The sequence below is a fragment of the Rhyacophila brunnea genome, unplaced genomic scaffold (assembly GCF_057557595.1).
Source record: "Rhyacophila brunnea isolate RB1 unplaced genomic scaffold, BYU_Rbru_1.0 scaffold_13, whole genome shotgun sequence".
In the NCBI taxonomy this organism is placed as follows: domain Eukaryota; kingdom Metazoa; phylum Arthropoda; class Insecta; order Trichoptera; family Rhyacophilidae; genus Rhyacophila; species Rhyacophila brunnea.
This window is the reverse complement of record NW_028232785.1, coordinates 31,130,389-31,150,199: the sequence shown is the minus strand read 5'-3', so window position 1 is coordinate 31,150,199 and position 19,811 is coordinate 31,130,389. Positions and strand designations below refer to the sequence as shown.

The window sequence follows — 19,811 nt, the reverse complement described above, 5'->3', positions numbered from 1 at the left end:
ACGTCACATTGGTGTGGTTTTTCAAAAGTAGGTGTCATTTTATGATTTTTAGATTGATTATTTGCAGATTTTTTTTTAAACATACATCGCATTGATTTGGTTTTTCATCAGTGTGTTAATTTATGTCTTTAGAGATCACTATTTGCTGACATTTTTAAAACACACATCGCATTGATGTTGTTTTTCTCTAGAATGTGACATTTTATGGTTTATGAGAGTACCAATTGCAGTAAATTTTTCAGAACACACATCGCATTGATGGTGTTTTTTAACAATATGTATCATTTTATGTGTTTTGAGATCACTAAGTTTCCGGATTTTTTTAAACACACATCGCATTGATATGGTTTTTTGCCAGGTATGTGTCATTTGATGTGTTTCGAGATTAGCAAGACGCAATTTTTTTTAAAAACGTACATCGCATTCTTGTAGTTATTCATCCGTATGCGTCATTTTATGTCTTTTGAGATCACTATTTGATATGAACTTTTTAAAACATACATCGCATCGATGTGTTTTTTTACCAGTATGTGTCAATTGATGTCTTTTATGATTAATAATTGTACGAAATTTTTTAAAACACAGTTTGCATTGAAGTGGTTTTTCATCAGTATGCGTCAATTTATGTCTTTTGAGAGCACTGTTTTGAATGAATTTTATAAAACAAACATCGCATTGATGTTGTTTTTCACCAGTATGTGTCATTTTATGTGTTCTAAGATTACCAATTTGAGTGAATTTTTCAAAACACACATCGCATTGATGTGGTTTTTCACCAGTATGCGTCAATATATGTGTTTTGAGAGTACTGTTTTGATTGAACGTTTTAAAACACACATCGCATTGATGTGGCTTTTCACCAGTATGTGTCATTTTATGTCTTTTGAGATCACTAATACGCAGGAAATTATTTAAACACACATCGCAGTGATGTGGTTTTTCACCAGTATGTGTCATTTTATGTATGTTGAGATGACCAATTCGAGAGAACATTTTTAAACAAACGTCACATTGTGGTTTTTCACCAATATGTGACTTGTATGTCTTCAGATACTGAGACTTCACGCATGAAATGAAGTGACTGTTTAGATGATTTACAGATTCAAACACTTCACAACAATCATTGCAAATAAAGTTACGTGGAAAATGTGTAACTCTTCTCAACACAATTCGAAGCTCTTTCGGCAAGTATAATTTCAGAACTTTCAGTTTAATGTTTTGCTGTTCTTTATTCATCTCTGAATGCTTTATCACATTAGCATGTGCTATGTTGTTATTGTCCAGGTTATTCTCAACCGTATCTTTTTTTACGATGTCCAGTGGTTTCTGTGTGAAATATTGCTGGGAAGAAATCTACGAAAAAATAGGATTGGCATATTCAATTCAATAATATTAAAATCAATAAAATTAAATATATTGTGTTCCCGCAACTTATTGTAACCGAAAACAGAAGTCGATTTTGATAAATGGACCTGCTAATAAAACAACGATTTATTGGAGCATTGAAACCCAACATTGTTTGTTTTATAGAACCAGAAGTGTTCGAAAAATGTAGTCCAAATTGGAAGCCAAGTATCTGCTTCATCGAGCACAGCTGCGGTCGCTATAAGCTCTAAATTATTAAAAATGGTGACGTTATGTAAGTATCCACCTTTGTAGTTTTTATAATATAATAATATAATAGTTCTATCGGACTTAAAGTCGCTTCCTTCATAAATTGAACGTACCTGATCTAATAGCATGTATTGTTGATCAGAGAAACAACGTTGAGGATTCTGATTATTGATTTGGCGGATTGCGTTGTCAGTAAATTCTTCTTTGACGAATCCCTCTTCATAATTTTCAGACTTTATGTTAGTCAGGCTGGTTTCACTATTCTGAAAAAAACAACATTATTAATTTCATGTAACGATTAAATAGCTTTTGCGTCTGCTCTGAGTAGCTGTCAGTGTATGATTGCATTTTGCAAAACAACATATTCTCAACGAGCGATATTCCGGACCAATTACATCTCATGAGTTTGCTGCACCACATCGCGTACTTTTTTCTACATCTGGAAAATACTATTTTAAAATCTTGTCGCATGATGTCCAAAATGCACCTTAGAGTGTTACGTTGAAGTTACTCGTAATTTTTCAGTATTGGATTAAACACTATTTACACACATTTCACATCACACCTTCAGCAAAATGGGAGGTCATTTTTATGGTACATTCGGCGCTTAGATGTGTTTGATGTCACATTGGTTTTTAAATACTAGATATTGTTAAACTGCGGATATCAAAGTTATGTTCCAGCAAAACAAACCGAACTGAACGAAACAAATCAAATCCAGATGGTTGGATCCTTGCACATTTAATAGACATTTTGCGGGAACGACTACTAATTATTACCGTTGCCAATTCTTAAAATTCATTGAATAACTAGTTGTTGTCTCTAAAACAGCAACACATTTATTGAAATGTAAACTTGTTATGAACTTCCAACCTATAATTAGTAAGATGGATTATATTATAACCTGATCATTCCGGGTCGATTTTACACTTAGTTTGTAATTTAGAATCCGTTACAAGATATAAATTAAATTAAAATAAATAAGGTCTTACACGATAAAGGTAGGTATGATGATATTATCAAATCGAACTTTTTGCATAGAAAATTTGGCTGTAATTATGTGACAATACGACCACAAGCGGTTTCTTGTTAGCATATGTTTACTAATGAAGAAAATGTATTGATTACAAAGCTATAATATAACTAATTCAACTGAACTCCTACTGTGTAAATGTGTAGGTAACATATTTTTATGAACACCTCACGAAATATAAATTCAGAATCTCAAATCTTAATAATAAAAAATGTTATAATATTCATAGGTAACGCAATGTCGATAAAATGACATACGGAAATAAATGATTATCATTTTTGGGTTAAGTTCTCTCTGAATATTTATCACTGTGTCAGATCGTCAGAATGATGGTCAGAAAATTGTTTCAAGTTAGCTGGAACAGTGAACCAAATGTTCAAAATGTTTCCGATTTACCTTCTTAGTTTTAGTTTTGACCTGTCAAACTGTTCGAAACGTTAGCTGGAACGCCTAAATTTATGTTGTCATGCAGCATGGTTATTGTAACCATTTATTTTTGTCCTTAAAACGGGACATCTACCAATTTTTACGTTATAGTATGTGTATTCAAGAAAACGCGTATTTATTCATAGTTTATTTATTAATAAAAACAGGAATGTTGATGAAGGGATGAAAATGAGATGAAAATAACAGGAATGAATAATATAAATATAAAAAAAATATGTTGTTTTATATTTTTCTGATTTTCTGAACAAATTTTCTTAAGTATTAAGTAAGTTTGCTTTTAAATAAGAATGAAAATCTTGAAAGAATTTCTTAAAATTAATTTTAATTAACAACATCGCTTTAAGAACTGCGAATGGCAATTGCGTTTTTTCGGTCGTCCACAACTTGTTCATCTGTGAAAAGACTCTTTCTACGGGTGCTTTAGTTCCGGGCAGGCATAAAATGTATTATACGAAAGTTTTTCTGATTAAATTATTGGTGCGAAAGTCTTGGAACAATTCCACGACTCAACGACTTTCGATTGAAACGTTCCCATTGTTCCATTCTGTCACTTTTTGCGGTGTAATAGTTAGTAAAAGTGAATATACATTAAATACTTCTGTATCTTGGTTACAATTAATAAATCCCTTTCGAATCAATATATCCATTACACCTTGCATTTCTTATGTAGGTGTTTTGGTTAAATCTGCCCATTCAAATATTTCTAATTCTTCAAAGAACAAAGTCCACTGCTCCAAATAGTCTTTGCTTATTTTATAGAACTCAGCAGCTGTAGTTTTTATTTGTTCTTCGTCAACACTGCTGCAATCACTTTCTTGCAATTTTGCCATTAATATACGAACAGAGTGGGGAAGAAACAGAGTACTTTGTGTCATGGCCAATTTATTTTTAAGTTGATTTATTTCCTTCGTGGCTTTAATTGCAGAAATACTCTGACCCTCGATCTTTAATATAGCTTGATGGAACGTTGCTGAGTGTGCATGCATAAAAAAACCATAATTTAGAATTAGGGTTTTCAAAAAAGGTTCTCAATATGTTTGGACATTTATCTATACTCAAAAAGTAGTTTTTTATTGGCCTGTACAGTTTTAAAACTCTTTCAATAGCGGGCATAAGCGCAAGCCACCTAGTTTTACTATAGCCTTGTAATTTCTGATACTCTGTATCAACTCCATTACAAAATTATTTTAGAGTTTCCACACAAACACAATAGATATAAAAATGTGATTATATTTTCACAATAACGCATTCAAAGTCTAAAGGTAGATAATCTGCAGCAGTTTTAATCGCATTGTGAATTATGTGAGCTCCACACCCCATTCCTATCAATATTCTTCCAAAAGTTATTTAGTTTTGCATAAACATTATTAACACCTCGTCTTTTCAATCCGCCAAATTGCAGTTAGTATTATCTACACAAAATGCTACGACTTTTAAAGTCTAATTATTTTCAGTTAATACTTTCATTAGATAACTGAAAATAATGTCTAAAGTTTCGCCGGCTTGGTCTTAAAATTCCAAAAGTTTGACTTGTTCGCCTTCGTATGGTAAAAACGGTAAAAAGAAGCGAATTAAGACTGGAAATATTTTCTTGCTTCCGTGGTTTGAAGCATCAGTTAATATAGTAACACAAGTGCATTCGTTGAGACGATCTTTTAATTCACCTATTACTATTGGCGCTAAAATATTTACAACAATAGATTCTGTTTTCGTACGAGCACATCTAAATTTGTGTTCAAAACATGTTTGAATTAACTTAGAAGCACAATCGTTTGAGGGAAAGCTGTGGTTCTCTTGCACCGTATGATAAACCCAGGCGCCTTCCATCGCAGCAACTTCCAGATCTTTCGAAGTTGGTGAATCTGTGTTTTTTAAAAAATTAAGCCCTGCAGAACTTGAAGCGGCGGCAAGATCAGAATTTCTATGTTTTTCTGATCTTAGGTGTTGCTCAATATCGCTGGCACATTCGTGGCCTACGCTAAATTCTCACTTTTCACATCTGACATCCGATGGAGTAATACTTTGCTTTAGAAACGGGTACTTAATTTGTAAGTTAAATTAAAAGTGCACTTCTGTTTAGGCATTGTTAAAATGAAGGGTTCACGTAAAAAAAATTGACTACAATAACACACGTCAATAAAAAAAATCAATCGTCAAGATGCGCGAGCTGTTAACGTGTACCTACTCGCAAACGAGCGAACTGCCGAATTCTAAACAAACATACATATGTGTGTGTATGATGTTTTGCGCATGCACATGCGCATGACTCGCCGCGCCCCCGCTATAGCCATATGCACCGATACACAGTGTATGCAGATGAGAAATCAAGCCAGTCGATTTTTTGCACTTTTTTTTAAATTGTTACCGGGTGTCGATTTGATTATAAAAAAATAAATGAATAAATAAAAGGACGTTGATAATTAAAAGCAATATTTATAATTGCTAATCAGGTTCTGTCAAACATATTGTTTTATGTCATAATGTCATCGCAGCATTATATACTGCTACAAACAATAATGTTATGACAAAAGTACTTTCTGACAGAATAGGTCGATTGGTCATCATTAGTGACAGACATCACATTCAAATACTGTAGGTCAATGCACCCACTCACAGTGAACCAGATAAATAGGTTACCTAGTGAAATAGTTCTACGAAGCGTGTATAACCGAGAAGGGGATAATAATATGTACCTTTAGAAATTTAGTCAGAAAGCTGTGATAGGATACATAGCCAATGGAAGAAAATATCGCATACTATACAATTACCTACCTGCTGTACTGGTCCGTTATCTGAATGCGAACATCCAGGTGTTGGATCTTCATCATGGAACGGGTGTTTTGAGTCTGCAACGAACTCGCGTTTAACGTCAACCAGCTGAAGGTCAATATCGGGTTTAATTTCAGCGAGACGCGTTGCTGGATACTGAAAGAAACGTTATGCATTTTTGTAATCATATAAAAAAAACAATTTTGAGCTCGCGTACCTATTTTATAACAATGCTTACTTATATAATTGAGGTAGGTACATAGCTGTCTAAATGTATGTCAAAAGGTTTTTGAAAGAATGTTTGACAACCTCGTATGTTCTTAAACAATTTGTAAAAAATATAAACTTATCGTAGGTATTCTGCTAAAATAATTATAAAAAATCGCAGGAAAGGACTTAATAAATAAAAACTAACCTCAAAATCACAACTGAAATCGTCTGTGTTCTCCTGCTTTATATAGGTGCGCGTGTCAGTACTGTTTTGATGGCTAGTTGTTACATCAAACTTGTCTTCAGTACCAGATTGGTCTCCATCGCATTCTCGCTTGACTTCCATGTTTGCGTATCAACAATCGTATGCAATGTGCTAGAGACAACACTCTGTTCTGTTGTAGTATTATATAAGTGTTGCCGAAATGCAGTTAATAATATTCCGTGTAGCTATTATCTGATAAACAAGAATGTATCTATAAAATTTTGTAGGTATTATGGTACATATGCTAATGTCAAGAACACCGACTAAACGTATAACTTTTATCGTAACTAAAACGTATGTCCTGTCGCTGGAGACTAGGAGAGAGTGGAGCCTTCACGAAACAGATATCGTCAGTTTAATAACGATAAACCCAATTTGATTTATTTGTTATTTTATACCGAGATGCACTGTACTCGTTATGATTGAGGAAATGCTGATGATCATATTCGTACCATTGTTTTGTTTAGACAACAAAACATACATATTATTAAAGTGTGTCTCCGTGTCAAGTATGTATTTTTATTTTAGGTAGTTCTCACGAAAATACTTTTCAGAATTGCGGCAACACCATTCTACATTACCTTGAAAGGATCCTGTCTGTCACGTAACACGTTGCTTTTGGAATATATACCCTTAAGATGGATGTAAAGCAAGAATGTGATGGAGAACACTTCGATATAGAAGGCAAGCCTTTGTTTGACGCGCTGACTTGCCATCCAAACAACCCGGACCCCCGCTTTCATGCAACGCAAAAGAATGCGGACGTTTCAAGTTGCAATTTCGAGGTTAGTTTGTGGATAATGATATCTTTTACAAACACTTTAGATTGGCGATAACAGCGATACGTGTAATATATTAAAATATTGCTTTTTTACAAACGGTGAAGGAACTTGCGATGATATTAAACTTTGTTTCAAAAAATTACATGTTTATACAATTTGACAACCACGATACATGTGTGATATTATAGGTTAGGTTAGGTTATCGACTAATTCATGTTCAATATAATTATTATACATTGTCATATGGGTGTTACCTGAACTGAAACTGGTTTTACCGTGTTTACAAAATACAATAATTGCTTCTTTCAGTGCCTAATGGCTGACCTCTCCAATATAAAATCTGAGGCAGATTATCAACAAGCCGTCGTCAAGCGCGAGATTATTGAAGATGTTTCACACCCAATATATGATGATGAATACCCTCAACCGGGTTGTTCCTATTCAGATTACAGACCAATTGTAAGTAGATATTATAATGTGTGCTGTCTTATATAGAAGGTTGGAATTTGCAAATGCATCTTTGACCATTATTAATTCTCTCCACTTGTTTCATTTGTTGGTTTTAGCTCACACAAATAATATATTAATACAATATATGTGTAGGTTTGTACATCTTTCGTTAAATCATGAGTATTTAATTATGATAATTTATACATCACAATCATTCGAATGTAAAGCAATTTTTAATGAGAATAGGTATCTAAAATTGCGATTCACTGTAGGTTAAATTAATCTCCCGCGAGTGCCTTTTAAGACATGCAAGGTAAGATATGTAAAAAAAATAACGTTAATTTGTTTTATTGTTTATGTTTCGCCGAATGTGCGAAATTGACTATTACATGAAATGGGCTAAATTTTGGCTATTTCATGTAATACTCAAGCCTGTTGCCTGATTTATGAATTAAGTAAATTATCTGCCGACTACGTGAATTCGCCAGGGTATGGAATTCTTAAACTGTTAACATGACATTAGAAAAAGTAAATTTAATACGGATGGTTTTATTAGTTCTAATTGGTCATAATATAATATTACCTATTATTATTAGGTTTGGTTAGGTTAGTTTAGTTTAGGTTAGGTCTTGTATTTCTGAATTAAACTGAATGTCCATTTTGAGGTTAGCCAACAAGTGTCGACAAACTATCACAAACATACATTCGACCATTGCACAATTGATACCCAAGAGCGAATTAAATCGCGAAAATACCTTTTAATAAAAAATTTCCGTTATCATATTATAGTTCTAGATTTTTTTGCGCATAGTAAATGGATATGAACGTCATTGTAGTTATTGATTGGTATATTTTTATATTATAATCACTGACATTTGACATATATTATTTTGTCTGTTTGATTAGTTGCAAAAAACACCACCGGAGCGAGACCATCTATTTTGACCATAGTTAATATACGTAAATTTTTGACCAATGCATGAGCATTTGACACATTTTGTTTAGTTGCAAAAAACACCACCGTAGCGCTACTATCTAATTTGTCAAATGCATGAAATTACTGCCGAATTCACGCACTCGGCAGATATTTTGTCTAATTCATGAATTAGGCAACGGGCTTGCATTTTTCATGACTTAGGCAATTTGTGGTATCTGGCCACCGCAGAGTTCTTGACGAAGTGCATTCTGTACGTCCGTGTTTGCTCCACTTTTTGAACACTGCTGGCCGTATATTACGAATAGCACTAACAATGTTGGTTTCCACGGCGTCAATTATGAATGGCTAATCAGCGTCACCTAGCCGCTCAGAAAATATTCCATATTATTTGTCAAATCGTACGACTTTGGAAGCAAATTAACAGGTTCATATCATAAATAAACCTAATTCAATAAGTCCGTGCTTCTGGTCGTAGGTATCCTGATACATAGTTTCATCCTGTTGACACCACATCCTGTTCGGATCAATGCCATCCATTTTTGCAACAGCAGCGATCATGGGCCAGTGCCTTATGACAGCGGCGGCTCCTCTAATACCATGTAAGTGCAACGCACTGCCTGCTTTGTTGAAGACATCGATCAACTTTTCATTGTTATTCATACCGTGTATCACTCACTTCGCGAAGTAGAACATGTAGCAGTATTATGAACAATACTACGTTCATGGGCACAAAGTGATTGCGATCCAAATAGATTTTCAGTGTGCACAGGATTAGAATGAGGTCATTGTATATTTCTTAAACCGTCGTCCAATGTTCCCATATTCGCGTTTTGTGTAGCATTTTTTACACACTTTATGATCGGCGCACGAAATTAGGACTCTAGTAACAAAAAACGCCAGTTTCTGTTTATAGCAATGTTGACGAGTTAATTTTTAACATTTTTACATTTAAGATTTAATGAATCGCCAACATTTTACGAAAATAAAAACCTGTCGCGTTTATTTCTGAACCATTCAAATTTATTTAAAATAATAAAAAAAAACATCATCGGTTATTTATTTGGCTAACGCGCTAAAGCATTGTTCGCTCAGAGCGTAAGCCATAAATTGTGACATTTATATTTATTTATTGATATTATTAAATCATTCTTGCTGTTAAAATCTTTTTTGAGAAATAGTATAAATAAACAAAGACATATTTAATTTACCTTCTGAGAAGTCGGTAAGAGAACACGGTAGCCTTCGGTGATTGACGTAATTATGAAAAGACGCTTTACGACCTTATGTGGCTTGGACGCGTGCTCCGGATGCCGCCAAAAAGTGTAACACGTCGTACCCTTATGGCACAGCCTCAAGAGTTCCGTCGCCATGGCCGGCCCTCACTCACCCTGCAGCGGTGCCACAAAAGCGACCTACGTGATGCAGGTCTGACATGGCGGGAGGCGCAAGAGTTGGCGATGGACCAAGGGAAGTGGCGCGAACTTGTGCATGCCATATGCTCCAATGCTGGGTTAAAGAATAAGATCTTCTCTTTATAGAAGGTAAACCATTGCGCACTACCAGAAAATGCTATTCTGAAGACCACCGGCCGCCACTGCCTTATGATCTCCATTGACCGTAACGCGAGCTCCCGCTTTTTTTTTAACAAATAAGGTTCGATGATTCCACTAGCATGTAAACCGCATAAGCTAGTGTATTATTTGTATGTAAAGAGATCTGTAGGGTCTCTTCTAGATTGAACCCCATATGCGCCAATTTTGTTTATTAACAAACCCGTTTAGCCCAAAATAAGCGTCATCGCTTAAGTAAAACATTATTTATATATTAATTAAGTTAGCATTTACTTAGTAAAATTCCATTTTAAAAGAAATGAAAATATAATTAATATTAAAAAACCTGTAGAATTTTATATTAATTATATTTTCATTTCTTTCATTATTTAAATCTTTGAATCGCTGTTCGATCATTACTCTTTTCATGATTTTCCGGTCTAAATACTGATCATAAGTGTCAAAAAGAATGCGCAGTATTACAGGTCGGTTTGAGGATTAACCCTTTCGTATGTTCTATCTAAGCAAAAAATAAAACTCTTTTTCCATTGTGGAATCTTGAAAACAGAGAGGTAATGGTATTTCATGCGAATCGAGTTTAAATATCACGAAATCGGTGATTTAATGTAGTACAAAATTATAATATTTTACCTGCCATAAAATACAAAATCTCGATCGTCTTTTTCATCTTCAGCGAGTGTAGTTATGTGCAGTGGATAAAAATTCATCTCTCAAGTAAGATATTCTTTGTCCACTTCTCCTTGCATGTAGCGTGTATAGTTTGGATAAGTGATTGCACCCCTCACCTTACCCTACTACACTTTAGTTTATACAATCAAAAATTTATGGAAAACCTCAAACAGCTATTCATTCATTAAAGACCAATAATTAATGGGCGAAAGCGGGATGTGCCGCAAGAGCGGGCAAGCCAAACGTTATTAATTTAATTTACAAATTAATTATAGTGATATTTTTAATAACATTCCAAAATCACGAAATATTGAAATCAACCGTAGAAGTTTTCACTGGTAATAGTTATTTTGAGTTTCGTTGTCTAATAGTCATTCCCACACCCCACAATTCCTTCGCCAATATGAATTAGTATCGTGAAGTGAGTGTTCTATTAAATAATGTTGAATTTTGAAGTATGATATTAAAATATTGTTTATACTATTGATCGAAGTTGTTTGATGAGATTTGAATATTTTTTGTGACCTTTGTTTCGCCTTCAAGCTAGGCAGGTGACAGTCACTCAGATTCAACTGGCTCAGATATGTGATCTGGGGGTCATCTATGTGAGGATCTTGGAGTACATGGTGAAAACACTCGAAGATGGTGCTTCACTACAGTTATTTTAATGAATAAAACTCACGTTCAGTATAACGATATTTATTGTTAATGTTACTACTATTATCCCATGGTCAAGGTCACATATATTTTATATATTGAATAATATAGTTCTTAAAAAAACTGTAAAGAAAATATATATACTAATAATTATAGGAAATAATTCGTAGAATTTTATTGACTATTTAAGTCCAAATTTATTTACATATTATATTTATTTATTTAATTTTTAATAACTTATAAATGTCTTAATTTTATAGAGTCGCTTATTAGAAAGTTGAAGATTCGCACACGTAATTAGGATGTTTTCGCGGCTTTTTATCAGGTTTGACCAGAAAAAGAAGAGATACGCTGCGAGGATTAAAGTTTTACCTCTCAAATAGTTACATCTTGAATAAGAGAAGTTAATAGTTTACATACATAATGATCCCTTAGCTCATCGACTGGACTTGTAAGGATTTACGTTTACACTTTATGGTTATATCATCCAGTTTTGAGCTATACAAACTATGATTTTTCATCTCTACTTATGTTCGGACATACTAGTCTAAATGATAGATACAAAGTTATAAAGGCTTAAGATTATCGTAGTCTATTAGTTAATATTATTATGTTCGCCTTATATCTATGTTTATATAAATCTGTTTATTATGTCATCACAAATAATTAATCTGCAAGGAAATTTTGATTATTTCTGTTTTAGTATTACGGTATTATCTCGCTCACTCGTATAGAGTTTATCTATGGAAAATTGCCCACCTAGTGTGTGCTCTTTCCACTCACTGAACCTTATACTTCAAACAAAACGTGTGTGGAAAATTGTCCCGAGCGCTGGCTCTGTCTGACATACGGAGTTATATAGCAATTATAAGAAGGAGAGCTTGCACTATATTATTAAATGTACGTAAATTTGCATAATAATAATGCATATTTAAAAGATGCTGCTTTTTACATGATTCTATAGAACAACTTGGGATTCTGATACGTCATTTGATTATAATATAATGGCAATCATATAATGATTATTAATTCAATCGATTCTATACATCGTGTAATGGCATATTAAATTTGCTCGTTGATCTTATGTTAACAATACAATTAAACATTTAAATACATATTAATTCGTTATGCATACTAGTAATACCTTTACATTTATTTAATTGATCCTATATACTAAATCTATAATACTTACCGCTTAGGTCGACTCTTCGCATCCACAGCCCATCCTGTTTAATTGTTAAACCGGTCAGTATAAATTGCGGGACTTACTCCTTGGTTCTTACTTTGGTTTTGTTATGTGTGGTTTACGGCTTTTTATTTAGCGACAGGATTAATTATAAGGCTGAAATATGCAGTTATATCGTCAAAATTTCACCTCCACGAACACCAACTGAAGGTCAGTGCTCTTGTGCTGGTGTCACAGGCCTATGCACTACCTCCAACGACACTATTGTCAGTTAACTCTCACTTCGTTATTTAATAATGTCTGTAGATGCTGAAAAGCAAAGTGAAAAAAAAAAACAAATGGAATATTATAACATATAACAATTGATAATATTGAATTTTTTTTCTAGGTTTCTACCAAGGCATTTTTCACAGAGCATCACGATACAGGCGACAGTCAAAAATCCTCAGATGATGGAATCCAGGATAGAATTATGCAGTATTCAGAAGTCACGATAGATGAGAAAGACATTAAAAAGAAATCTTAGAACGAGATACTCCGAAAGAACTACGCCTTATTCTAAGAAGAGTAATCCATTTCTCACGTAATTTAATTTGCTGCATTTGTAGCGCAGTTTTTGGTAGCAGAAGTGCTCTAAAAACTCACAAAATTGCTCACATGGACGTGATTGATGATCAAAATCAAATCATATTTTCTCAACACAGTAATATTAAAGCAAATAAAAATACAAGTACAGGTGAAAAACCCTTTAAATGCAATGTATGTTCATATAGTAGCTCGCGACTTAATAATCTTAAAACACATAAAATGACACATACTGGTGAAAAACCCTATAAATGTAATGTATGTTCATATAGATGCTCGCGACTTTGTGTTCTTAGGAAACATAAAATGACACATACTGGAGAAAAACCTTATAAATGCAATGTATGTTCATACAGATGCTCGCAGTTTGGTCATCTTAAATTACATAAAATGACACATACTGGTGAAAAACCTTATAAATGCAATGTATGTTCATACAGATGCTCGCAGCTTGGTCATCTAAAAACACATAAAATGACACATACTGGTGAAAAACCTTATAAATGCAATGTATGTTCATATAGATGCTCGCAACTAAGTAGTCTCAAAACACATAAAATAACACATACTGGTGAAAAACCTTATAAATGCAATGTATGTTCATATAGATTCTCACGAATTGGTAATCTAAAGACACATAAAATGACACATACTGGTGAAAAACCTTATAAATGCAGTGTATGTTCATATATATGCGCGCGTCTTAGTGATCTTAAGAGACATAAAGAGACACATACTGGTGAAAAACCTTATAAATGCAATGTATGTTCATATGGATTCTCACAACTTGGTAATCTAAAGAAACATAAAATGACACATATTGGTGAAAAACCTTATCAATGCAATGCATGTTCATATAGATGCTCGCAACTTAATGATCTTAAGAGACATAAAATGACACATACTGGTGAAAAAACCTAATAAATGAAAAGTATTTTCATTTAGATGCTCGTGACTTGGTCATCTCAAAACACATTAAGTGACACTTGCGTACTGATAAAAAACCTTATGAATGCAATGTATGTATATATAGATGCTTTGTACTTGCTTATATCAAATGACACATACAGGTGAAAAACCTTATAAATGTAAAAGTATGTTCATATAGATGCTCGCAGCTTGGTGATCTTAAGAGACATAAAATTACACATACTGGTGAAAAACCTTATAAATGCAATGTATTTTCATATAGATGCTCCTCATCTAATAATCTTAAGACAGAAATTTATACAAACTGGTGAAAACTTTATCAATGCTCTCTGTGTTCATATAAATGCTCGACATCTAGTTGTCTTAACGACCCATATGCTCAGCGTAGGTCAAAATGGACAAAACCATGATCCTGGTAACTCCTTAAACGTTGCAGATAATCTATTTATATAATTTTGAAGCCTTATTATCCTTTATATTTATTTTAAACATTTGATACTGCATAAAGTATTTTTATTATATAAAATAGGATTCTTTTTAACCTCTCGCTCGAATGTTTTAGAATATAGTCATATTTCAGTACATAATTGTGTAGTTGTGTTAAGATATTTTACATTTATTAATATTTAAACGCATTTATAAAACCATCAGTATAATTTATGTCGATATTATTATAGTGAAATATTTACGATAAAAAAATATATTGATAATCTCAGTGATCCCAAATTTGACAAGAATTAGGCATTTTATTATTCAAAAAATAGGCAAGATTAACACATTTGAAAAAAATTCTAAAGATACTGATTATAAGCTATGTCTTTGACCATTTAAGTGTGATAAACATCGTATGAATAATGATTGCTTTATATTAATTATTGACCTAAGAAAGAGGTAGTATTTTTTTGAAATACACCATTTCTATTGGCATTTCATAGTGGTTAAGCTACAACATACGGCCGTTGCTATCAATTGACAAACGATAAATGAAGTAGGGATTAAGATCATAGTAACGCGCGTGTTTGAACATGTACCGTTTTAAAAAAATATTTTTTTTTCGGTTAGGTACATGTTCAAACACTCGCGTAATTGTAAGAACATTAGAAAATAATCAAACCTTTTATTTAAAACCAGTTAGACGCCACTGAAGTCCTGGCACGCGAGCAGCGTCCACCAATGCCAAGGATGTACAGGCACGCACTTGTTTCAGTGCCGAATTTTTTGAATGTAAGTAGGTACTATGTTTTAATTTTATCGTGTAATTTTAAAACAAACACATTCGCAAATGAATAGCAATTGACAGAAACTCGGAATGTTTGTGAATTTTATTATAAGTATGTATTGTAGTCATTGTCAACACAATGTTATGTTATTTTAATCAAACTTGTATTTTTTTACTTAAATAAATTAATAAAAGTATTTTCGCACTAATATTTTCTACATAAAACCTATGTTTTTCCAAGATTGAACGAACACGATATTAATAATAAATCTCTTAAAACACTATAAACTACGCCAGGAGGCCAATCCCCGAATGAAGCATGGCCGAAGTGAGTAGTGGTGAGTAGTCATAACGGGATAGTGTGTTCTCTGACGCGTCCGCGGAAGTGTACCACCCCTTCCTGTGTCCAATAGTGCAACCTAATAATTGCCAAAAATCGGGTGTACATATTATATGATCGCCTTACAGTTTGCATTATATTTTTGTCTATGCCGTCATCTGACGGCATAGACAAAAATAATATGTAGAAAATAATATGTAGCAATCATACTAAAAGTGTATTTACTTATTCCTTTGCAGAATTAACAAAATGTCAATGGCCAATAGGTATCAGATGGAGCTGTTGGTAGAATTCATGGAAAGTAAGTACATAAACGTTTTTCTTCAATTTGGATATATTGTAAACATATCTCGTATACTCGTAAGAAATGTAGCCTACTAAAATTATGCCAATATGTGGAGTTAACACAGTTCGAGACATAACCTGTATCATTATTATGACATAATTTTATTATATGGTTGAAAGTGTTTAATTTGCGACGGCGAATTGTGTAATGACCTCGTTTTTTGAGACTAAAAACCAAACCATATCCTACTGTAACTCAAACCAGTGACACGAACATAATTCGTAGACCCTAAGTGAATGCCCCTCTGGGGGAGTAGTTGGAGACCCAACCATTTTGGTCTGACCTCAATAGCCAAATCTACCACTGGACATATGACAGTTGCCCCTTGACAAAGCTAAACATGATTAAATATGTAAATGAGTCCCACAGTTTGCCTTGCCAGGTCCCATCACCTCTCAAGGTGAACTGTGGAGGAGAAAAATCGGTCACAAACCATGTATATATAGGTAATAAGGTAATGTAATTACAATTTCAAGTAAATTCATGTTAGGTAAAGGGTTAACTAAGATAGATTGAACATAGAGTACGATATAATTGGTAATGTAATTTGTAATATAATAGGTAAATGTAATATAATATTCAATGGGTTGGATAAATAATAAAGCGGGATATATGGACGGGGGTTAATTGTAAGTATATGGTAATTAATGTAATTGAGGTAATATTAATCATTTATAGGATATAACAAAGGGCTACTAGGAAAGTTAAGTTGATCATTCAATATAGGAAAGCGCTGCAACTGTGCCCAATTTATTTCTAATATATATTTTTTTAAATAATGTTATAAAACTAGGTACCATGTAAGAGTATTATTAATGACTAATAACTAATTAGTTAACTCCATTAATTATTTTTCTTAGAATTGACGATTTACACCTCTTGAGTGGAATATTTTTATTGTTTATAAAGAATAATGACCTATTATTAGGTTTGACGATTTATTATAATAATATGCTATCCAGTGTGTTGATATTAATAAGATAGGGTTTTTACTAATTAGGTTTTTTACAGACACTTCAACTATTCATAATTCGTTAGTTGTATTTTTTCTTTTTTGTAAACTCTGACTAGATACGTAGGTAATGGAGTTTTTACCTACTCTATTGTATTGATTTACTATATTTTTTTTTCTTTCACCATATCACGTCCAAACATTGGGGCATAAGGCAAGCACAAATTGGCGCCACTTCCCTCGGTCCATCGCCAACTCCTGCGCCTCCCGCCATGTCAGACCTGCAGCACGTAGGTCGCTTTTGTAGCATCGCTGCAGGGTCAGGGAGGGGCGGCCACGGCGACGGAAGCCTTGAGGCTGTGCTACAAGGGTACGAAGTGCCGCACTCTTTAGCGGCATCCGGAATACATGTCCCAGCCACGTAAATCGTCTCTTCGTGATAACTTCAATCACCGAAGGCTGTTGTGTCTGCTCACGAACTCGGGTGTTTGTAACGCGGTCGTACCAATGTACCCCTAAGATTCGGCGGAGACATCGAATCTCAAAGCTCAAAAGCCGAGACTCTTGAAGCTTAGTTAGATGCCATGTCTCACAGCCATACAGGAGCACAGGTAGCACGCACGCGTTAAACAAACGACATTTGGTCCTCACAGAATACAGCCTTGACCTCCATGTGACTCCAAGTTGGTTGAACGCAGAGCCCGCCACACCCATGCGGATTCCGAGCTCACTAGAAATACCACCATCATCGGCAACCGTGGCACCCAAGTATTTGAATCTGGACACCAGCTCGACGGGCAGACCAGAAACCCGCAGAGGAGTGTCGGCGTCGATGCAAGCAGCACTGCACATGGATTTGGTCTTAGCGGCATTCAGATGAAGACCCACACGCATCGAGTTTGCGGCTAGCCTGTTCACGGTCACCTCCAACATTTCGATCGTCGAGTAAAACACGACTGCGTCGTCTGCATACTCCAAGTCGCACAGTCGTTCTTCGCATAGATCGCTTGTGTCATCATGATATAGGCGTGTCCCACTGTCGGGGCAAACCGTCTTATGCATTATGAAATCCATCATGATGATAAAAAGAAAGGGCGCAAGTACACATCCTTGCTTGACTCCTGACGTGATTTCAAAGAGGTCAGAGGATGTTCCGGCTGCTCTCACGCGACACTCTGTATTGGTGTAGAGAGCACTTATCACGGCGACCAGTTTCCGTGGGACACCATAGCTTAGCATAATTTGCCACAGAGATTCACGATGAGAACTGTCAAATGCCTTTTCATAGTCCACGAAGCAGCAGTCGACAGGTATATTCATCTCTTGGTACTGTTGCAGGAGGCATCGGAGAGTTGAAATATGCTCTGAGCAGGACTTCCCCGGGACAAATCCACTCTGCTGCGCACGCAAAACGTCCAGCATGGGACGAAGATCTTGGCATAAAAACATCAAATGTCCACTTTTTTCCATTTTCATTTTATTGCATTTCTATATTCCCTGTGTATGATTACATACAACTGTGCAAAGATATATTTAAAAAAAAAATCATAAGTCCCTCAAATCTGCTCTCAAAAATATGCCACTTTTCTAAAAACCGCAATAGTCCAGGCATTTTTGTGTGAAAACAGCGAAGGTCCAGTAGTTCTACACTTTTATCACCAGGCGGCGTTAGTAATGTTAGTATACATTCCATACAATTTAGTGTCTAAGCTGTCAAATTATCCTTGATTCGTTTAATTATTGCTTTTTATAACGTTTTCTTATGATTGTTTTTTATATTTTATCATGGATATTACTAGCATAGACATCTGAAACGTCTCGAAAGAGAAAAATTAACAAAACCATGCAACGTTTTTACCAAATAACGGTGACATTCATTATTGTTCAGTTGGATGCAATAAGGAAATTTCTGGGCCCTTCATTATAAAATCTAAAGAGTCCGGTCTCCTTAAAAAGATTTTTTTTAAATGAAATATAGGTTAAAACTTAGGCATTTTTCGGTAAAAATTTGTAGGCTAGTGCTTTGCGAACATTTCAGTTTCTCTCTAGGCTGTGGTATAGATTCAATGTAGTGAATAAAAATCAAATGCAAGTCACGATTGCATTTAAAACAACATTATATATGGTGGATTAGTTCCATTGAAAGGAGCTAAGTAAAAAAATATTTTAAAAATAGCTAAATATTTACAAAACCCAATAATGTATCGTTTAATTTGCTGATAGTGAAGGTGTCAGACGAGGCTTATCGGTTTTCTTTTTTCGTGTTAACTATCAATTCATGGTGGAAATCCATTGTGTTAATGATTTTATTTAATAAAACACATTTTTTTAGTACTTATTCCACTTTTAATAAATAAATATGGATAGGTTTCGTCCACCTTAGAGGAACATTTTCAACTGTTGAAAACAGTTGGCAGAAAAACAGAGGCGGACGAAACCGTCAATTAAATTATTTAAATATATTATATATTAAATTAAATCAATAATAATAATATGAAGCTAATTAGTATTAACCCGCAAATGATTAAAACATTTTTTCAAATATTTAATTCTTGATTTTTTAGAAACATTTAAGTCGTTTGTTAATAGGTAAATAATATGCCCAAACCTTATTAAAAGTTGTATTATGATTAAAAATTAACAGAAATATATATTCTTTATTTTATTTAATAAAATTATAGTTTTAATCATACTATTTACATTTCGATCTTTTCAATTTTGCAATAAAAACAACAAATGTCCAAAAATTGTGTAAAAACAGCAAATGTCACACTCATTCTTTTTTAAATATCTATTTAACCGAAATAAATTTAATATTTTTTTTACATTCATATAGTGCATATACAATT

General features: G+C 33.9%; 2 protein-coding genes across 2 annotated transcripts; one reads left to right on the top strand and one right to left on the bottom strand.

Moving 5' to 3' along the window:
* Positions 1 to 1,021: 1,021 nt before the first annotated feature.
* On the bottom strand, positions 1,022 to 6,457 carry LOC147077271 (uncharacterized). Its single transcript, XM_085941621.1, has 5 exons — positions 6,279 to 6,457; positions 5,867 to 6,019; positions 1,728 to 1,877; positions 1,204 to 1,353; positions 1,022 to 1,081 (listed from the first exon to the last, which is right to left on the bottom strand). Exons 1-5 carry the CDS (start codon positions 6,417 to 6,419, stop codon positions 1,022 to 1,024), a joined length of 654 nt encoding a protein of 217 aa, XP_085797747.1. The 5' UTR covers positions 6,420 to 6,457.
* Positions 6,458 to 6,917: 460 nt separating this feature from the next.
* On the top strand, positions 6,918 to 13,116 carry LOC147077270 (uncharacterized). The gene is made up of 3 exons (XM_085941620.1): positions 6,918 to 7,123; positions 7,430 to 7,579; positions 12,979 to 13,116. Exons 1-3 carry the CDS (start codon positions 6,977 to 6,979, stop codon positions 13,114 to 13,116), a joined length of 435 nt encoding a protein of 144 aa, XP_085797746.1. The 5' UTR covers positions 6,918 to 6,976.
* Positions 13,117 to 19,811: the final 6,695 nt, after the last annotated feature.

What these genes read in the sequence shown, in the direction of transcription:
- LOC147077271 (XM_085941621.1), bottom strand. Translation starts at nt 6,419, where the DNA reads ATGGAAGTCAAGCGAGAATGCGATGGAGACCAATCTGGTACTGAAGAC. An exon ending in ATTTCAGTTGTGATTTTGAG is followed by an intron (nt 6,020 to 6,278) that starts GTTAGTTTTTAT and finishes CGTTTCTTTCAG; the next exon opens with TATCCAGCAACGCGTCTCGC. An exon ending in ATAACGGACCAGTACAGCAG is followed by an intron (nt 1,878 to 5,866) that starts GTAGGTAATTGT and finishes TGTTTTTTTCAG; the next exon opens with AATAGTGAAACCAGCCTGAC.
- LOC147077270 (XM_085941620.1), top strand. Translation starts at nt 6,977, where the DNA reads ATGGATGTAAAGCAAGAATGTGATGGAGAACACTTCGATATAGAAGGC. An exon ending in TTTCAAGTTGCAATTTCGAG is followed by an intron (nt 7,124 to 7,429) that starts GTTAGTTTGTGG and finishes TGCTTCTTTCAG; the next exon opens with TGCCTAATGGCTGACCTCTC. An exon ending in ATTCAGATTACAGACCAATT is followed by an intron (nt 7,580 to 12,978) that starts GTAAGTAGATAT and finishes TTTTTTTTCTAG; the next exon opens with GTTTCTACCAAGGCATTTTT.